We start from the raw sequence: 17468 nt of genomic DNA, 5'->3' as shown, positions 1-17468 counted from the left end.
CCCAAAACCGGATCTCGGTGTATGTGTTTTCAAGAGCAAACGCAGCACGAGCATAAAACATACCGAGGCATTACTTTCTACTTCTCCTATGAGGGTGCGTACGTGCTTGTTTACGATCCCCGGTTATCGTCAGCTGATCGCGGTAAACGGGCGCGTCAACCGTGAACTTGACCGTGGTGGGCCCTTGGCACACACCAGCATATGATCTTCTCGCGTCTTATGGGTGGTCGAGTTTTGGGCCATCTAACCTCACAAATCGCTTGGGGCTGATGGCCTCAATGCCGGTAGCACCAGAAGGATGCTGTAAGCTTTGTGCTACGAGGAGTCTCGCATTACCTGTCCAATGCCATGACAACCCATTTCGCGCAGTCCACGGTGGTTGGTTAGAGGCATGTCAGGGTCCGATTGTGGTCGTCGTTGCCATTGCATTGTTAATGAAACGAACTGGCGCATTGTAACAGTTTGTGCATGTTTGTGGAAGCTCTTATCAGTAAATGCCCTGGCCCTGGTGGTAAAAATTTAAATTGTGTACGTGTTTAACATTAACTTAAACGTTTCCATACTTTGTAGCTCGACATTCTGGACAAATGGGTGTTGCTTACGCTGGATAACATTGAATAAATATGAAGAAAATCTTGCCCTGCACATTGCCATATGCCCCACACCACAGTAAATCCAAGACTGTTATTTATTTGGAAAACCCACCGTATTTCCGCGCTGATATGTACGGGACTTACTGCCAAATGCTCCTGGTAGTTCGGGGATTTAAATATACAAACCAACTCTCTTCTGCCACAGCCGCGCCTGGCATTACGTAAATTCGGTGCTCCTGGTGTACAAACACTACTAATCTGTGGTTTGCTCCACATTGCCTCTGTGGTCCATCGTCTTTGTGCTCGTTGTTCTTTCGTTTAGGTGACGCAAGGTGCGTCACATGTGGCTGAGATTATGGTACAGCTTACGAGCCAAAGGATCAGTGACCAAAAGAAGCGGAACACCGGGGTGACCGGCCGGCCGGCGGACCCGGCCATTTCCTTTCGGTCATCTCGCAACGTTTGGTCGGTTTGTGGTTGTTCCGAATTGGTGCACCATCTGTTGCTGGAATGTTTGCTCGTATTGTTGTTTGTCCCTTCCCTTCGATTCGCTCGCTCCCTAAAATCAGTCTTTGGGACAGTTTATGAGTTTACAAATGGTCTCAATTTATCAGAAAACTTTCATAATAAGCCGGGACTTCCAAAGACTGGTTTCGAGCGTTCCAAGCGCGAGGTGTACTGGAACTCTCAATTTCAGTTAATTGAAGTTTGTTATCTGTTGTGTCACACTCCCGGAGTGAAAGGGTGTTCTTGCATATGTTTGAACAGCGGAAAGTATCTAAAATCAAGCAAGTTTCAAGCATTCTACCCAGCGTACTTGTTGCGTAAACATTTGTTGTATAGGTATAATCAAGGGAATTCCCGAAGAGATTTCTATGCCCGCTATTGGTGCTGAGCAGCACGCTCGAAACATAAAACATCGCATTTGGTTTTTCTAACAGGATTGACCCAGGTTAAGTCAGGGTTGGACTTCAAGAGGAACCCCCCGACCACACGAAAAAGCGCTCTCGAGTTGATTCTGTTTCACATTCGGCCAACGGATGATGTGAACAAATTATTGTGAAATACAGGCAACGAAGGCCCCACGAGCGGTGATAAGAAGCTAATTACATATTTTGTTTCCGCGCAAAATTGCTCTGCACCATTGCGTGACCTTTTAATTTCATCACGAACGCGTGCGTTCACTATCTCCCTCTCTCTATCATGCCTGCTTAAAAAAGCAATTATTTGATGTACAAAAGTCGGGTTTACTAAGTTTGTTGGCTGCTTGAAACATGAAAAGATCCGTGCACACATTTGACAACTGCTCCGACTATTAATTAAGGAGAATATAACTTTTCTCGGTTTGAAAAAGCGGGAGGAAAACTACTTTTGCAAGTCAATAAAATATAACCATTTGTCCAAATAAATTGAAGCCGTAACGTGACGTGATAAAAAGATTTACTCTAAGGAAAACTATTTACTGACTCTAATTTCCCTTACCTTTATCTTCGTTGATGAAGTAATCGCTTAAATGGATGCCAGTTTTGAGGCTAAAAGCAAATCATACTTTACGATTTCCGTAACAGATTGCCGACATCTTCGTAAAATTACTTGAATTTAAGTAATCGAATACTTTCACAAAGCAAATTGTTTGTAAAATGAATTAAATTTTGGTCCTAAACAAGAATAAACGCATAACACTCAAAGCTTACTATGTGATACCATGTGATGTTGCTTGAAAGGTTTGCTTTGATTTGACTTTTGCCTTTTATATTACAGGTTCAATTCTAATTTTATACCATAGCCCAATTCTAGGTCATGTAGTATTTTCTTTTTGGTAGTTTTTATAGACTTACTTTAATTTTCAGAAAAGGATGAGTTCAGAAAAAATGAGTTTGTTGAACATTTCAGTAAGAGACATAAACAAATTGAGAACTTATCTCAACAGTTTTTCCACGCTCACCTACGAACTTATCAGCCCACTCGTTAAGTAAGCAGTCAGTCGATGAACAGCGCGTGATATTTAACTTGGCAAAATGGTAAAGGGTCACCGTAGTGTCCGAAAATCAATTGAACGAACATTGGTTTATTCTATCCGACGATCATTCTATTTCGATTTGTCACTCGTCACCGGAAAGTCACAAGTCCCAGGGGCGAGACACATGGTCCTTACCAACCGGACCCCCATTTCCGGGATAGCAGAGTCTAGATGGACGGATGACCAGTCAACGAGTTCAATTCGTGTCCGTCCGGATATGATGTGGCGTCTGTGATGGATGGCGCTTCATGTGAGAGCTCTGGTGATTTTTCAATCGATACAGCACACCCTCTTTCATCCGCTCGATCTTTCAATTATCTCTCCTAAACACGACCGATATCATCATCGTTATCGTTATCGTGAACTAGCACTTTCCCCTCGGGGCTCCGAGCCAAGCGTCTGAGCGTCGTTAAGGATGTCTCGATTGGTTTTAGTCGCCGATTTCAAGCTACGGTACAGCCGGAGCAAGATCTTGAACAATCTCCATCCATCTAAAAGACACTAAATAAATATTTTTCAAAATCATTGCACTGAACATCTGGTGTCCTAGGATGTGCAAATGGTTTGCTACTGACCAACCGGTCCGGTACCTAGAGATGTGCTAAACTTAGCATCAATTACTTCAAGGGCGGTTACTTCAAGGGTTGATAGCGAGCGAGTGGTAGGTGTTAGTTCAACACGTGATTTCTATCCACTGGACATGACGCGCGTATTACCAGGTCTGAAGTCATTCGTTCAGTATCCAAACATCGCATGTAGTAGCGAGACTTCCATGGATCCTCGGAAAGCGCGAGCGCGTCATATTGATTGAATTCAATTGAAAGTGATCAGGAAGATGACGATGATGGTGATGATGATGATGATGGTTTGCCACTTTGCTCTATAAATAAGTTTGCATTCTTATGACCAACGCTCTGCAGGCTCTCGAAGATCTCTCGAAGAGTTTGCATAGCTGGACGGTGCGAAAGCAGTAACCCCATGGAGCTCGTGTATCGTGCACTTGCTGCAAAACGTTAATGCTCTGAAGCACCATGAGCGAGTGTCGCGCGGGGAATATGGAAGCAAACTGCATCCAATTGTCCATTTGATTTGAATTTGCATCGTTACGCTTGTGGCGATGTCCCAGTTGTACTGTGCAGAGCTGGTAACGCCAATTGTTGTTGCCGTTGTGTCTTACACTTCTACTTTCAATCTGTAGGATCTGGCTACATTCGACGACAACAGTAACGGCAACGTTAGATCGCAACAATTAAAAGGAATGAAATAAAAATACAGAAAATGGCGTCTGATGAATCGCACACATTTCGTTGATTGGTTATGCGAGCAATGATGTGTTCCCCAGTGCAGCGCGAGTGGGCACGACGTCTCTCCTCTCAAGCAAAACGACAATTCTTCGACCTCGCCGTTGCAGACGATCTTAACCGATCTACCAACGATAGATCACGATTGTGGCGTTGTGGTGGCAGACCGACCGTTGTACTCGCAACGTTGTTCTGGCCCCGATTCGGTACGCTCTGCAGCACCATTCCCCTTTGCAAGAGCCACTCGACCGTGTGACGTCAACGAGCTAAATGAAACACAATTGATTGTGGGTGAGTTGCAGAAGGAGGAGTGGTGCACATATGTCTGTGTGTGTTTGTGTTTTTGAGTGGGTGTGGGACTTTTGGTTTTATACCTTTTTTCCAGCATCGGCACCACATGTTGGTCACGATGACGTTGTCTACTCATGGCACACGGGTGCGCGTTTGAACCGATCACCCAGCACCCCAAAAAACGGGCGGTACGGTTGGCATGGGTGAGGGCACGTGTAACGCTCCACCCGTCGGTACAGGTGACACACGATGCCGCTGGTACGCTAACGGTTATTTATGTATATGCTTTGTGTTTGCGGATTCGCGGATGTGTCGAGGCAAATCAAATTTGGACATGGCTGACCTCAGCAGCAGCAGCAGCAGCAGCAGCAGCAGCAGCAGCAGTAGCAGTCAACCGTATTCGGGACGTTCGTAGCCCCCTGCGCTGCGCTAGGTTACCCTTCTAGACCTTGGCCACGTTATCCCCTAAGTCCCCCAAGTCATCCGGGTCACAATCTCGGGTTTCATTCGGTTGGTGCTGATTTGTAATCTTCGCGCTCGTCGCCGTCAGTCATGTGGCCACCATTAGGGCGGATTTGCGTGGCAATTAAACCTCTAGCAGACAGTGTGAGATCATCGCAGAATCTTGCTTGGCTCCTAGGCGCGCCCTGATTAGAAGGGGGCACTTGTGTGTAGGTGGCCGAGATGATGATGGCGGCATCAACGAGCATCAGCGGATCTCCGGTTCTGCCTGCTGCCTAGGGTTGGCATTTGCATACCGATGGATTACGCCGAGTGGTGCTTGTGTAATTATCAAATGAGTTGTGCCCCATTATCTTCTCCTCTCCGGGGGGTAGGGGTTTGATTAAGTTAAAACTTGGGGTTTCTGTTGTTATTCAACCATCAGCCGAGCCCTAGCGAGCGAGTTGTTGATGATGTGACGCGTATAATAAGATAAATGAATATTCATCTATGATATCAGAGTTGGCGCCGATGCTATTCTGGCAGAACCGGAAGAGACATTGTTCCTAATCTGTTTTGTGTTATTTTATCTCTCTTCTCATTGCAGGTAACTAAACTAACAGTATCTCTGAATACCGCTTATGATGATGCTATGCCAGATCTACATTTCCTAACCGAAATGATGATGATGATGATGATGACGGAGGAGGAGGAAGATGTTGTGTAGTGTGTAAGCATGTAGCCGAACGCGTGATTTCAAAATTGCACAGAAGACTCCAGCAATGTGTTCAGTGACCGTGTCTCAAAATACCTCCTCCCAATCCAAGAAGCGCTACTTTGTACGAAGCGGCTGTACCTGTGGGGTCTACCACGTGAATCGATAACCGCGACCGACCAGTCGGGTATGTGAAGCACACTCCGGCTACTGTGTTTTCATTATTCCAACACGTTCACAACATGTGCTTTTGTGCTACGTGCCGATAGAACGATGGAACGAGCACCGGGTAATTCTTTTTCGGCTCGGTTGTGACTCCGAAAAGCTATTAAATCGTCGGCATAATGTTTCATCTATTTTCCGGTTGCGGAACCGTTTGCTTCGAAAACTCGAGCAAAAGGCAACCGACCGCCTGGTCGATACTTACCGTTTTGTGTGTTCTTATCGTCTCGTTGATCAGGTTCGGGGGAAAATCTCCGTCGAAACGATAAGTCCACTAGCAGTTCGCATCCTGTGATGCTCGCCGGTCGTGTGTCTTCGGGTATACTCACGGTACCATTGCACGACCGGCGACAGCCAGAGAGTGAGAGAGAATCGAACCGGAATACCTATGTCAGCTGTAATCCCGCTGTATAGCCAACGGCCGATCTTTAGCTATGTTTGTACATCGAAAATGGTTCCATCTCTCACAAGCGCTCTCTCGGTCCCGTGGTGTCCCACCACACGATCGATGTATGGTGTTGTCTGGCGAGCAAAACCCTCTTAGCAAGCTTGCTGCCGTGCTCATCACCGTACGCTTCGCTCCGTATGCCTGCTGATGTTGATGCATAATGCTGCTCGCCAGTTCGTGTTTTGCCGTCGAACGCGAATCTAGCAGGCTCTGCTCCGTGTTTTTGGTTTCTATTTAGTTTTGAAAGAGAGACGGAGAGAGAGACTAAAAGATGGTGGATTTTTGGTAGCGCCAGCAGCGAATTCCGACCCGATTGTGGGGTGGCGAAAACGGGAAAATCAGTTTTCTTTGCCCGTGTATTCTCGGATCGAAAAACAAAAATCGTTTTTAAGTTCCAAGCGCAAGTAATCACAGTAGACCGAGCCAGCAGCAATAGTGGCAGGATCGATCGAAAGTGCCTGCTACGTTGTAAAGGGTGTGAGTGAGTGTATACGCCGAGTGTGTGTTCTGTTGAGAAAAGCAAGTTCGTGAGGTACCACCAGATCAATTCTGCTTTAAAGTAGTGCAACCAACCATCCGGAGAATCGCCCGTATCCATCAGTTCGCTTATCCGCGTGTTACACCAAAGTTGGAGCTGACGAAAAGCTGAAAATTTAGGAAAATAAGAAAAGAAAAGAAAAAAGAGAGAATTACGGGAGGTTTACACCATACCAAAGTCCACGCAGTGCGACAATAATCTGAAAAATGTGGCAGTGGGCAAGAGAAGGTGCTGCTTGATTGAATTCTTCGCGTCCATCCAGTTCCAGTCTCACTACCGTTGTTCGTTCCGGATTTCGCTGTGCACAGCACACTACGATCGAGTTTTGAAAACATACAACATCTATAGTTATCGAGCCATCCCAGTGAGAAAGGGCATAATATTGCTGTGGCAACGAAAACCGAACCAAAGTCTCCTCCTTGAACCATCAACGTGTACGGCAAACGGTTTGTGTGTGTGTTTTCGTTTGGGGCAAAGGTGGAAAAGGAGTATCAGCAGAAGCAATGCAAAACACAGCATCAGCACAGAAACGTCCCACACGGCAACCGACATCCTGCCCGAGGGATGATCCCACACGGCAAACACCTTCCAGAGTACGTATGCACCGACGAGCAGCAAACCTTTGCAACAGCGAGAAAGAGAGCGAGAGCATAGCAAAAGAGAGAAAGAGAGTGCGATGTGCAGGTTTGCTATACAGATGAGGACTAGGGCAATGCTGGTTTGGTGTAGCATAAGTGACGCGACGGTCCTTTATATAACGTTTTTTTTTGGATGGTGAACCCGATATTCCCGATGGTGCTATCCTTTCAAGAAACAAAAGAATTCGCTTTTGCTCGATTGATAGCTTACGATATTCCTTAGCCAAGCGAAATCCTTTCGCCCAAAATGTCCTTTAAGGGCGCCTGCTAGATCGTGCTGAGTGGTGCTCGGCTATTAAGCAAGGGGGGAGAGCCGGGACCATTTGCTCTTCGTGGAGTGATGAGTCACAGGGATTATAAAAACAAAAAGTAGAAACCGAGACTCACTGACTGTGGCAGGGTGATGGTGAGGGGGATTTGTCTCCAAACACAGCCCGACCCTAGTGCCCAATGGAAGAAATATTGAGCGAGAGTAACCATCATTCCCTGGCTCTCGTTTGTCGTCTTTGTCGTCGGGTCACGTCCTTCGTTCTTCTCGCTTCGCATAACGTCGCATCCCTGTTCGTAACCTCGGGAAATCGGATAGCCGAAGGTTTTACTGCGCCTTCAGCGTGGCGAAGAGCGGTTCAGTTTCGGGGTTCCGCAGACACGTTTCTCCCCTTCGCCGCTCTTCGGCGACAATCGAAATCGAAGAAAGCAATATCGAAGCTCTGGGAGTGTTCTTCCGAATCGTTGGCTCGATCGGAGACGGAACGGAACGGTGTCGCGTCGCGTAAATCGCTGGCGTCTCTGATGGCGTCGCTGGCTGCAGCCAAGGTGGCACCACCGGCATTCGCTTTAATTATGTAACCGAGAGCTCACACGTACACCGCCTATGCTGTGGTCAACGGCTTTTTAGCTGGTGCTCGCATCGCCACCAAACTGCCAATCAGCAATGCGATTGCCGCGATTGCTTGCAAAAGAATGGTGGAAACAAGATGAGTTAACAGCAGATCCAAAGGCACCCTGCATTTGGAGTTGGAAAGGTTTGCAGTCAAGCTGTACTGAAATGGACAGCATTACATAATAGTATGATTGGGGCTTGCACACGGCATATGTTGACGCGTGTACTCCGATGCTGATGAACCTGCGACGCCGGATGCAAGAAGCCAAACATGCGTTCAAATGATGCACGTCACGCGGTCAGTCGTACGAGCAACGCGCGATTGGTCCGTATCATCGCGCCTGTTGACTCCTGTCAACGATAATGAGTCGCCTAATCTGCCGGCCGCTTGCAAAGGTCTAGGTCGTCAACCATCAGACCACCACCTCCTCATGATATGGTGGTACACGGTGGTGACTGCTACTTTGAAGTCTCCCGGTGCCATACGTATCCTAGTAGGCTCGCTCTGCGCTTGGTGCAGACGCACCGGATGGTGGATATTGATTTTGGGATTCGGAACCATCAATCACAAGCTGTTCATTTCTTTATGGTCGGTTCGTTGACGGATGCTACCATTGACCCTTTCACTGTTCTGCGCTTGTCCTCGCTACGGAGTTAGCAATGGGTTCGAGTTTGATTAATGTAATTAATTCCCATTAATAAAGGTATTTGTGGGTTTTTGTTTTTGGATTGGACGCTAGAACAGAAGCCGGCCGAGAGTCATTGGAACATTCATTTCCATTCGGCATTCATGGCCCTCCCCCCAAAAGGCCAGAGTGTCCTGTAGTGTGCTACCACTATCCGTGGTGCGAGCTATCCGGGCCCGACTTTATGCTTTTATTGCTGCATATTTCATGAGACGTGAGCTCTCGTTATAAGAGAAACATAACGCTCCCGTGGTGAAAGGAGTGCGCAATCACCATCTACATACCGCGCCGGGCATCAGCCCGGACATCGCTAATCCCTCGTTGTGACCATTACTGCTACACAAAAGTATAAGTAATGAATCTCCATGTATAAGTAATGAGCAATGTATTTTCACTTGCTGTGAGTTTTTTTTCCTCTTTTTTTTGTGACATAAATTGCTATTCCTCCTTCAATCAACAGCAACCCACCTACACACACACACATACCCACATCGTGTTTGACACCGCGTTCTAGAACCTGCTTTCCTCACCTTACTTTTGGGATTGAAAGTTCCATCGCTATTCACACTGCATTGGCCACCGTGTTACCATTTTCGTCCCCTCTCCCAGTGTTTGCAACTGAACAGAGATCGCCTGGAGTCTTTTGTGGACGTTGGACGCTACCACGACGATAGCTTCGGTCAATATTGACCAAACTCTTATCTTCAAAACACACACACACACACACAGACTGGTACATATACGCTTCAGGACTCCAGCGAAGATCGATGTCTGTGGCCCTGTTTTGTGGTGCTGGCAATGTGCCGAAGCAAGACAGAGAGATAGAGCGAGACGAGCCAGTACTGGTTGCCAGCCCCATCCAGCGGGCTGCACAAAATTAGCACCTCTGTCGCTGGCCTCGCGGATAGCTGGTATGTTTCCCTTACTGCTGGATATGAACGCTTCATACCACAGCCATCACCGTATAATGGTGTGTGGTGCACTGTTGGACCTCTCAGCTCAAAACTTGGTAAGCGAATCCACGCTTTATCTTGGATTGGCGGCTTACACCTTCCGACTCGGTGTCTCTCCCGTGCTCTCGGTGTTTGAATTGGACACTTGGACGCGGATGATGGAAGGAGCCGCCGTTGTGAAGCAAAAATAGCCAGCTCTTGGGTGCCATCATAACCGAACCGTTAGGGAAGGTGCTTTTGGGAGTGTATTTATCATTTTACATCGCAAAGTACTGGGTCGCCTGGTGACTTGGCTCTTTTCTCAGCGGCAAGCAACCTAATAATAGCATGTTGTTTAAAGGAAGAAAAAAATGGCAAAATGGCATCCGAGAAAACGAAACGAAAAAAAACTCGCGCAGATTTCTTTCCTTCAATTCGTTGAATGGTGCCATTTTCTTCGCGTTTTATTCTGTTCTCTCTGTCCGCAATAGCAGACCGCAAACTGTCGCAAGTTCTCGACGGTTGATGGTTCGAACGAAAAGAACAGGAATGAAGTGCAATGAACGCGTTTTTTTTTTATCTCTCGCTCGGTTTGCTCCTTTCCTGCCATGGAGGCGCCTGGTGCTTTACGATTCGCACACGAAACACGCGAAATTCTACCGTGTATGTGTGTGTGAGTGTTCTGCGGATGAGCATCGCCCCATTCTTTGTGGTCGCTTTCCATTGTCTTAAAATTTTAAAAAAATAAAGGGCCACCAGTCGTCCAAACTGTCACGGTTAAACCATTAATCAAATGATCTACAGAGCAGCAGCAGCAGCAGCAGGATCATCACCATCGAGAAGTCGTTCTGGAAAATGGGAAAGTTGCGCCACAAACGGTAGCACAGGCGACATGTTGTTTGCGTTTGCCGTGGTTTGCACTAGGCGAAAGAAAACAGAAGGCACCTTCCTAGCGCCATTCCATTACATGCTGGGCTGGAGGAAAATTTCGTGGGAAGCGTGGGAAATGTTTACTTTATCCTCGGTATCTCTCGCTTTCCACTGGACTGGAGAACATGAACGACATGCTAGGGGATGCCGCGTATGCAAAAATGGTGATGGTTCGGTTTTCACTCCGTCTGTCCGTGAGTATATGTTTGTGTGTTTGTGTTGTGGGTCGTTTTATAGGACGCGGCCCGGTTCGAAGGGTGTTGGCTGTTGTGTCTTGTTTGCGAAGTCGTAAGCACACCTTCTCACCAAAGCACCGATCACGCTACTCTACTCGGTTCATGTTGGGTCGATTTTGGATGGCGATTCGATGGTGACGACAGCAAAAGTATGGTTTTCTCCACAGCTGGAAAATACCTTTCCGTTGAAGCTCCTCTTTTCCCGTTCTGGCCACGCGTTCTGGCGTTAACAGCAATATCGTTTGCTGCGAATCACCGGAATGACTACCATAATGCGGGCATGCTAGCACGCAGCGCAACCATCCCAAAAATGTTTATGTTTTTGCTAGCGAATGGTAGACGCATTGATATTTGGCACTCCGTGTCTGTGTGCTTTTGTGTAGCTTTGGGCAGCTGGAAAATGTAATGTTATAATCAGTGAACACCGTAAACCGCATGTTCTTTCGCTCTTAATCTCGATGGGAAAGCATATACCAGTCAATATGGCCACCACCGGGGTCGTGTGCGCTATTGATGGCGTCATGCTTGGGGGTGAAAGAAAAAAAAACCCCGAGAGTCCAGATATTGCCGTCAACGCGGAGGTGCGCGAAGGTACAAATCAATTTGGATTGGTACATGTGCACTCGGCCAGTTGCCCGACCACCCGGGCGGGTGTCCAAGGACCTTGAACAATCGGACGTCGACAGCTGTTGTAAATTACTTCCATCACGACGGGAGGGAGCGAGCAAGCGAGAACGAAATGAAAAGGGAAACCAAGGGAATGCAAGAGGCCCTCTTTCCCTTTCCTGTCGGCCGAATGGAACACCGCACACAGCGGCACACCATGCAACTCCATCGGAATTCCATTCGAGACGAGACCAAAACAGAGAGCGGGCATGCGCATGGCGTTTGTCGAGAGAGAGAGAGAGGGGGAGAGAGAGAGAGAAAGCGAGAACGTAGAGAATGGAAGTGAAGGACGTAACGCGCTAGAAGAAGCCAGTTTCCGACTCCGGTAGCGAGAGAAGGGGGCAGCTCGCAAAGAAAAGAATTGGCCAACCATTTGTGGCCCAAAAAGTTCGAGGAAGTCTGTGCCTTACACAGGGAGCTGAATTCCAGAATGGAACGGAAGAGTGCAAGTTGATTTCATTTTCCTCCCAGGAAATCGTCCTTTTTTCCGCCATCCGTTAGCCACATCCTGTGATGGTGGTTCGTTCGCCGCGCTTCATCTGCTTAAAAGCACTGAATTGCCCTTTGCTGCTGCCAGCCTTAGGGTCTGGCACAGTTGTGCTAATGAGCACAGGTGGAAGCGCGCACTCCAGCAGCACCACTAGCAGCTGCATGACCTCATCGCGATGTATGCCAGTAGCATGTATGCTAATGGGGTCGCGAGAGATATGCTGATCGCTTGGTTTTTGATAGCAGATGATTGCTCCTTAGAAAGGAGAAGGTACGATGAGAGTGTGATGAGGATCCGGGGGTTTAAATACATCAGTAACGCACAACACAACGACACAATTGCTGCTGCTGCTGCTGCTGCAGAGTTGATTGTTTCAAAATAACTCAATTAAACTCACTTAAGATGAGGTGGTGTCCATTGAACGGGGCGCGCCATTTCGCGCTGACCATTTAATCAAGTGCTCACTACGCATCATCCGGTGGCCAACAACGCACCAGTCGCGCGACCACGCGTGGTTTGTTTGACCCAAAAGTTGTTTGACGGATCCGTCAAAATTGCAAAATTGCTGCCACCATTCTGTTATCAGGAGGGATCGGTCTTCGGACTGGACCGTCGTGATGATGTTGCTGATGCTGGGGCATGGTCTGGTCATCTCCCGTGGCGCACATAAAACAGAAACTCTGCTCCGTAAACGTAAACCACGCGTATCATAAATCGTTTATCGTCTGCTGCTGGCGCCGAGTTTTTGGGTCAAGGGTGTTTGTTGCTGCTGCCGATGCTACTGCTATCAGTACCTCCAGGAAGAAGAACGAACAAACGATCAGGTCGAGACAATCGTACCACGCACCAGACCGTGGCCTTTGACGACATTGAAGCTTTCCGTTGAAATTTGATCTGCCCTTTTTCGCGGGGAGGTGAATGATGATGGGGAGTCTCAAGAGGAAAACGGAGGGACCTTAGAGGTCCCCCTCTAAGGTCCGGCCCACCACTGAGCCCATATCCGATATCTGACGGCGTTGTTTGTGCCAAATGTTTGTACCAGGCGAACGGGTGTTTTCTTGGCTTCAATTTCAATGGAATCTTTGCCGCTTTTCGGACCGCTTTCCAAAGGGAAGGTTTTTGTTCTGAAAGTCAGCATTCCGTAAGGTTCTACGGTCTACGTGTTTGGTGAATGCCGCCGGCGGAACAATAAAGTACTGGAACCCCTGGCACGGAACGGCCTGTGACTGGTTTAGACATTTCGGTGCTTTTGATCCCAAGTGGGGTTGCTTTTGAGATGATCCAAGAAGGCAGAGTTTGGCAGAGAAACAGTAGACCTTGGCAGGGCTGGGCAGAGCGTATAGCAGCTTCAAGATGATGGCGGGCCATGGACGACTTGATTTCAAGACTTTGCGGTAGGAAAGCAATTGGCCTCCTGCGAGTATATTTCGTGTTTGAAATTGGTTCTTCTCATGTTTGCAATGATACTCTGGATTCTTTAACATGATGTACAGTTGGCAAACATAATAGTTGGTTGTTTTTCTGCTTTTCGCTTTCGGTTTCCGCACTGGTATTGATCATTGTTGTGTGATTTTCGGTTTGGGTATTATAGCTTTAACCGAATTATCAAATCGATCGATCGTTTAGTCTTCATTTCAAATTTATAGCAAATATGCTCATGGCAATTATTTGTTGAAAGTATTTCAAAAACATGCCACTTATACATAAAATAGTTTCAAATCTACAGCACGATTTGTTCCATTCGATTGCTCCTACGATTTTGGTGCACCGTGGACGTGCTGGTGGTCAGGGAGGGGTTGCGTGTTACACGATGAGGACACAAACGACACGACGCCACTGACGATGGCAATCATGAACGCTGATGATGCTGCTACTGCTGCTGATGGTGGTGCATGCTGCGGACATTTGGTCAAGCACGCGCTCGGTGGGGACCACCGTGTACCTACACCCAGGACGATTTTGGTGCATTACAATATGGTCGCAGCGCCCGGGGAGGGGTTTGCAAATTTTTTGGCCTTCGCCTTCGATCGATTTCGTCCTCCAGGTGCTCGCACAGTAAGTACAGCACCCGGGGTGGTCTGGTGGGCCCACTGTCGTTCCGCAGTGTACCATTTGTGGCCACCCTGACGATGGCGCATAAACAGCGGCGCTTACCTCACGGGCGTGCGTGTGTTTTTGAAGCGAATGTGCTGGCTCCCGGTTGGCTGGTGCGGTTTTAGGTGGTCCCTCCGCACCATCCGGTGTGTTGACCATACGACCAGCGAAACCGGATGAAACTTGTGAGCTCAGTTTTTGATTAATTCCATTGCTGCTCGTGCCTCTTCGTACCTGTCCCCATTCCGTGTTCCCGGGAACACACAGTAGTTGCTGTATTCCAGTGGGATTTTCCACTAAGCGGCATCAAAACCGTTTATAGTGGTTGCGAGGAGCCGTGATGATGTGCTGCTAATGGCGCATGATGAGATCATAAGTAAGCCGCGGCACGGCAAGTCGTGAATCGATTGGACCACCGATTGCCGTTTGCCATTGCGAAAATGACGTGACGACGATGGGGTTTGCTGATTTGATTTGAGGTTGTGCCATCGGATCATCACTCTACTAGCGTCTACTCGGCGCGACGTTAATGTAGGAGCCGTCACGATGTGATCGGGTACTTAACAATTTTATGTTAGGAAGTAGCAGTACGTTTATGATGATTAAATCAGTTTCCATGGCACCGGTCGTACGTGCGTGCGCTGTTGCCGCGATCTGATCTGGGTTTGCTGGGATGTTTTATGCATGCAGCCAGCTTGTTTGAGTGCATTTGCACTTGCTTGTCTCCGAGGAACGACCAATCTGGGGATGTTTAATGTGTATTCCTCGTGGACTTTAACTTTGTTTCTATAAGCTACACCTTTTTGGAGCCCTTTTTTAGTGTAAAAGGGCTTTCAAGGTAACCGTGCGCTACCGTTGCCATCCTAGTCGCTAGATTCTCGCTCTCTTTCTCTCTAGCTCGCTGGTTCGTTCACTCGCTCACTCGCTGGCTCGGAGCGCACTGAATATCGATTAAAACCTCACAAAATATGTCCCATACTTTCTCCTTCTAGGTGAGCAAACCGACCATATAGGAGCGAAGGAACATACAGCCATTAATGAAAGAGGGTGCTACAGTCGGTGGTTTAAAATACACAAAAGCAAAGGCGCGAGAACGGGCATCTTGATAACCCTGGACACTCTTCTCCACTTATGCAAGAAACGCTGCAATCGATCGTGAAAACCCCCAGTTTTCTTCCGTAATTTAGTGCCTATCAAAATACACACAGTTACTACCACTACCGCAGGAACGCAAGTGCCGTTCAACGCATTCAGCTTTATCCATCATCTGTTATACTTTTTGCGACCTCGCCTCGAAGACTTCGAATGAGAGAGAAAGAATAGAAAGGAGAAGCAATCGTACAAAGCTGTCATCGGAAAAAAAGGATTTAAAGGACTGAAAGTGAGGCAGAGCCAAACAACGAGCAACCAAGCAAGCAAATCTCTATATATTTTTCTGAATCATCTTGCATCGTGTCTCGACGTTCTGTGCAGGACTCCGACGTGCGAAAGCTGCCATAACTGCTGCATTAGATTGCTAGCCACAATATCGTGCTCCAGTGTAGACGAAGGAAAAGAGCCTCGAGCACGAAGCGACGCGCATACCTCATACATCGAGTGAATAGTTACGCAAGAACGGGCGAGAAACTGAGACAGTAATATGTACTTATGATTTTTGGCCACCTACAGAGTTCCATTTGGTGGTCTGAATTGCTGAAAGAGATTTCTATTTTTCTGAACCCACAAAGAAGGCAGAAGTGAACGAGAAGAGTACCATACCCCCTCCCGACGAGAGCTGCCAGTTTAGATACCGCCCATCGCCCCCCCCCCCCTCCCCTTGGCGGAGGGGTGCAGGACCTACCGATAAGAGAGATTGTCCGTCCGTCCGTCCGTCATCGCATTTGGCGTGCTCGGTTGACCGAAATTGCGAGAAATCCGCGAGAAGTACATAAGCGAGCGAACGAGCGAGCGTGGCGTTGTTGGTGGTCGGTTGCTACCGGCGTTCGTTGTTAATTTTAGAAACCTTTTAGAAACGTCCTTTCCCTGTTAACCGGCTCCCAGGAAGGGGCTTGTGCCGGGGAAATTACGGGAAACGGGAGATCTCACCATACCAGCATCACTCTTTGGGTGAATGATCAGCACCAGCTTGGCGTACTGTTTGGCAATCATCACCGAGAGTGGAAAAAAGAAGATAAACAGTCCACTTTCTCACTCTTTCGCGAGACATTCGTCTGTGCGAAGGTCGAAGTAGATCGCAAGCATATAGCCCATTCGCAGACTAGGTCGGGACACAGGTGTGCTGCTGTTCTAATGATCCCTGTTCGGTGTGTTCACTGTTATCACCGTTGTTGCTGTTGTTGTTGTTGTGGAACGAGTGGCGGAAGTACGAGGGAGTGTGTTGCAGACACGTGTTCGAGCATCGCTGGCAACGCACCGCAGAATCTGATGAAACTAGCGAGTGTCGATCGGTGTAGGACAACATCGATCGTTCCGGTTGGCAGCAGGGAGCAGTACGAGCGGCAGCAGCAGGAGTAGAGGGACTGAAGGCAATCGTAGCACAACGTGGACAAGGTGGTCAAGAAGGAGAGAGACAGCGAGAGAGAGAGGAAAACGTCAGAAGAAAGTCAATTCAGTGGCGCGGAGTAATTGCACGAAGAACGGGAAACGATTATAGTACAAGTGATGGAGCATTCTGCGAAGCGAAATTCGGTTGAGGAGCGGACCGGAGGTGGCTTTTCCGGCCAAGCGCGATCCGCTGGGAGTGCATGTGATGCCGATGTCTGTGATAGAAGCAAGTTTGTGAGTGGTGGTGGTGGTGGTGGTGGGGGCCGGATTGAACCGGTTTTAGCCAGACTGGACCGAGGAGCACCGGATCTTCCAGTGGCCGAGGATAGCTGCACTGATACAGACGATCAGAATAGCAACTATCTGAGCATCAGCAATAGCCGCAGTAGCAGTTGTTTCGATCTGCCTGGCGAATGTGCACCGATGATCGCCGGGAACAGATCGTTACCGATGGGCCAGCAGCAGCCGGATTGCCGTATGCTCGATATCGAACCATCGGAAAGAGAACGTGTACGGCAGCAACTGCGACTCTGCCAACAGCAACAGCAGCAGGACGATGCCAGCCGGCAAGCAACGATCGCCCGGGATGATGATGATGAGGACGAGGACGATGAAGACTCGTCAATGCTGACACACTCGGCCGCTACGACGGCAACCATCTCTTCCAATAAATCGCGTCTCAATGGCTTCGACCTGGGCAATGGTTGTAGCGGAGGAAGTGAACTAGCAGAAGCGCCGACACCAGATGGGATGGCTTGTGTCCACATCGTGGATAATCCGGTCAGCGAAGCAACCACGGT

General features: G+C 48.2%; 1 protein-coding gene across 8 annotated transcripts in view; it reads left to right on the top strand.

The window, feature by feature from the left end:
* LOC125956478 (hippocampus abundant transcript 1 protein) overlaps positions 1-17468 on the top strand; it is a 28372-nt gene that overhangs the window by 2075 nt on the left and 8829 nt on the right. For 7 of the 8 annotated variants that reach the window (XR_007469179.1, XR_007469180.1, XR_007469181.1 and 4 more), the window contains exons 3-4: positions 5254-7162; positions 15117-17468. The exon at positions 15117-17468 is cut by the window's right edge and continues 211 nt beyond it. The exons of the other annotated variant lie outside the window; for it this stretch is intronic. Coding sequence is in view for 4 of the 7 variants with exons in the window: in XM_049688393.1 (XP_049544350.1) it covers positions 16786-17468 (683 nt within the window). In the remaining 3 variants the exon portion in view is untranslated. The remainder of the gene's footprint in view (positions 1-5253; positions 7163-15116) is intronic. 8 annotated transcript variants of the gene reach the window in all.

This window comes from Anopheles darlingi, chromosome 3 (assembly GCF_943734745.1).
Source record: "Anopheles darlingi chromosome 3, idAnoDarlMG_H_01, whole genome shotgun sequence".
NCBI lineage: Eukaryota > Metazoa > Arthropoda > Insecta > Diptera > Culicidae > Anopheles > Anopheles darlingi.
Note: the sequence above shows the minus strand (reverse complement) of the source record. Positions and strands in the feature narration are given on the sequence as shown.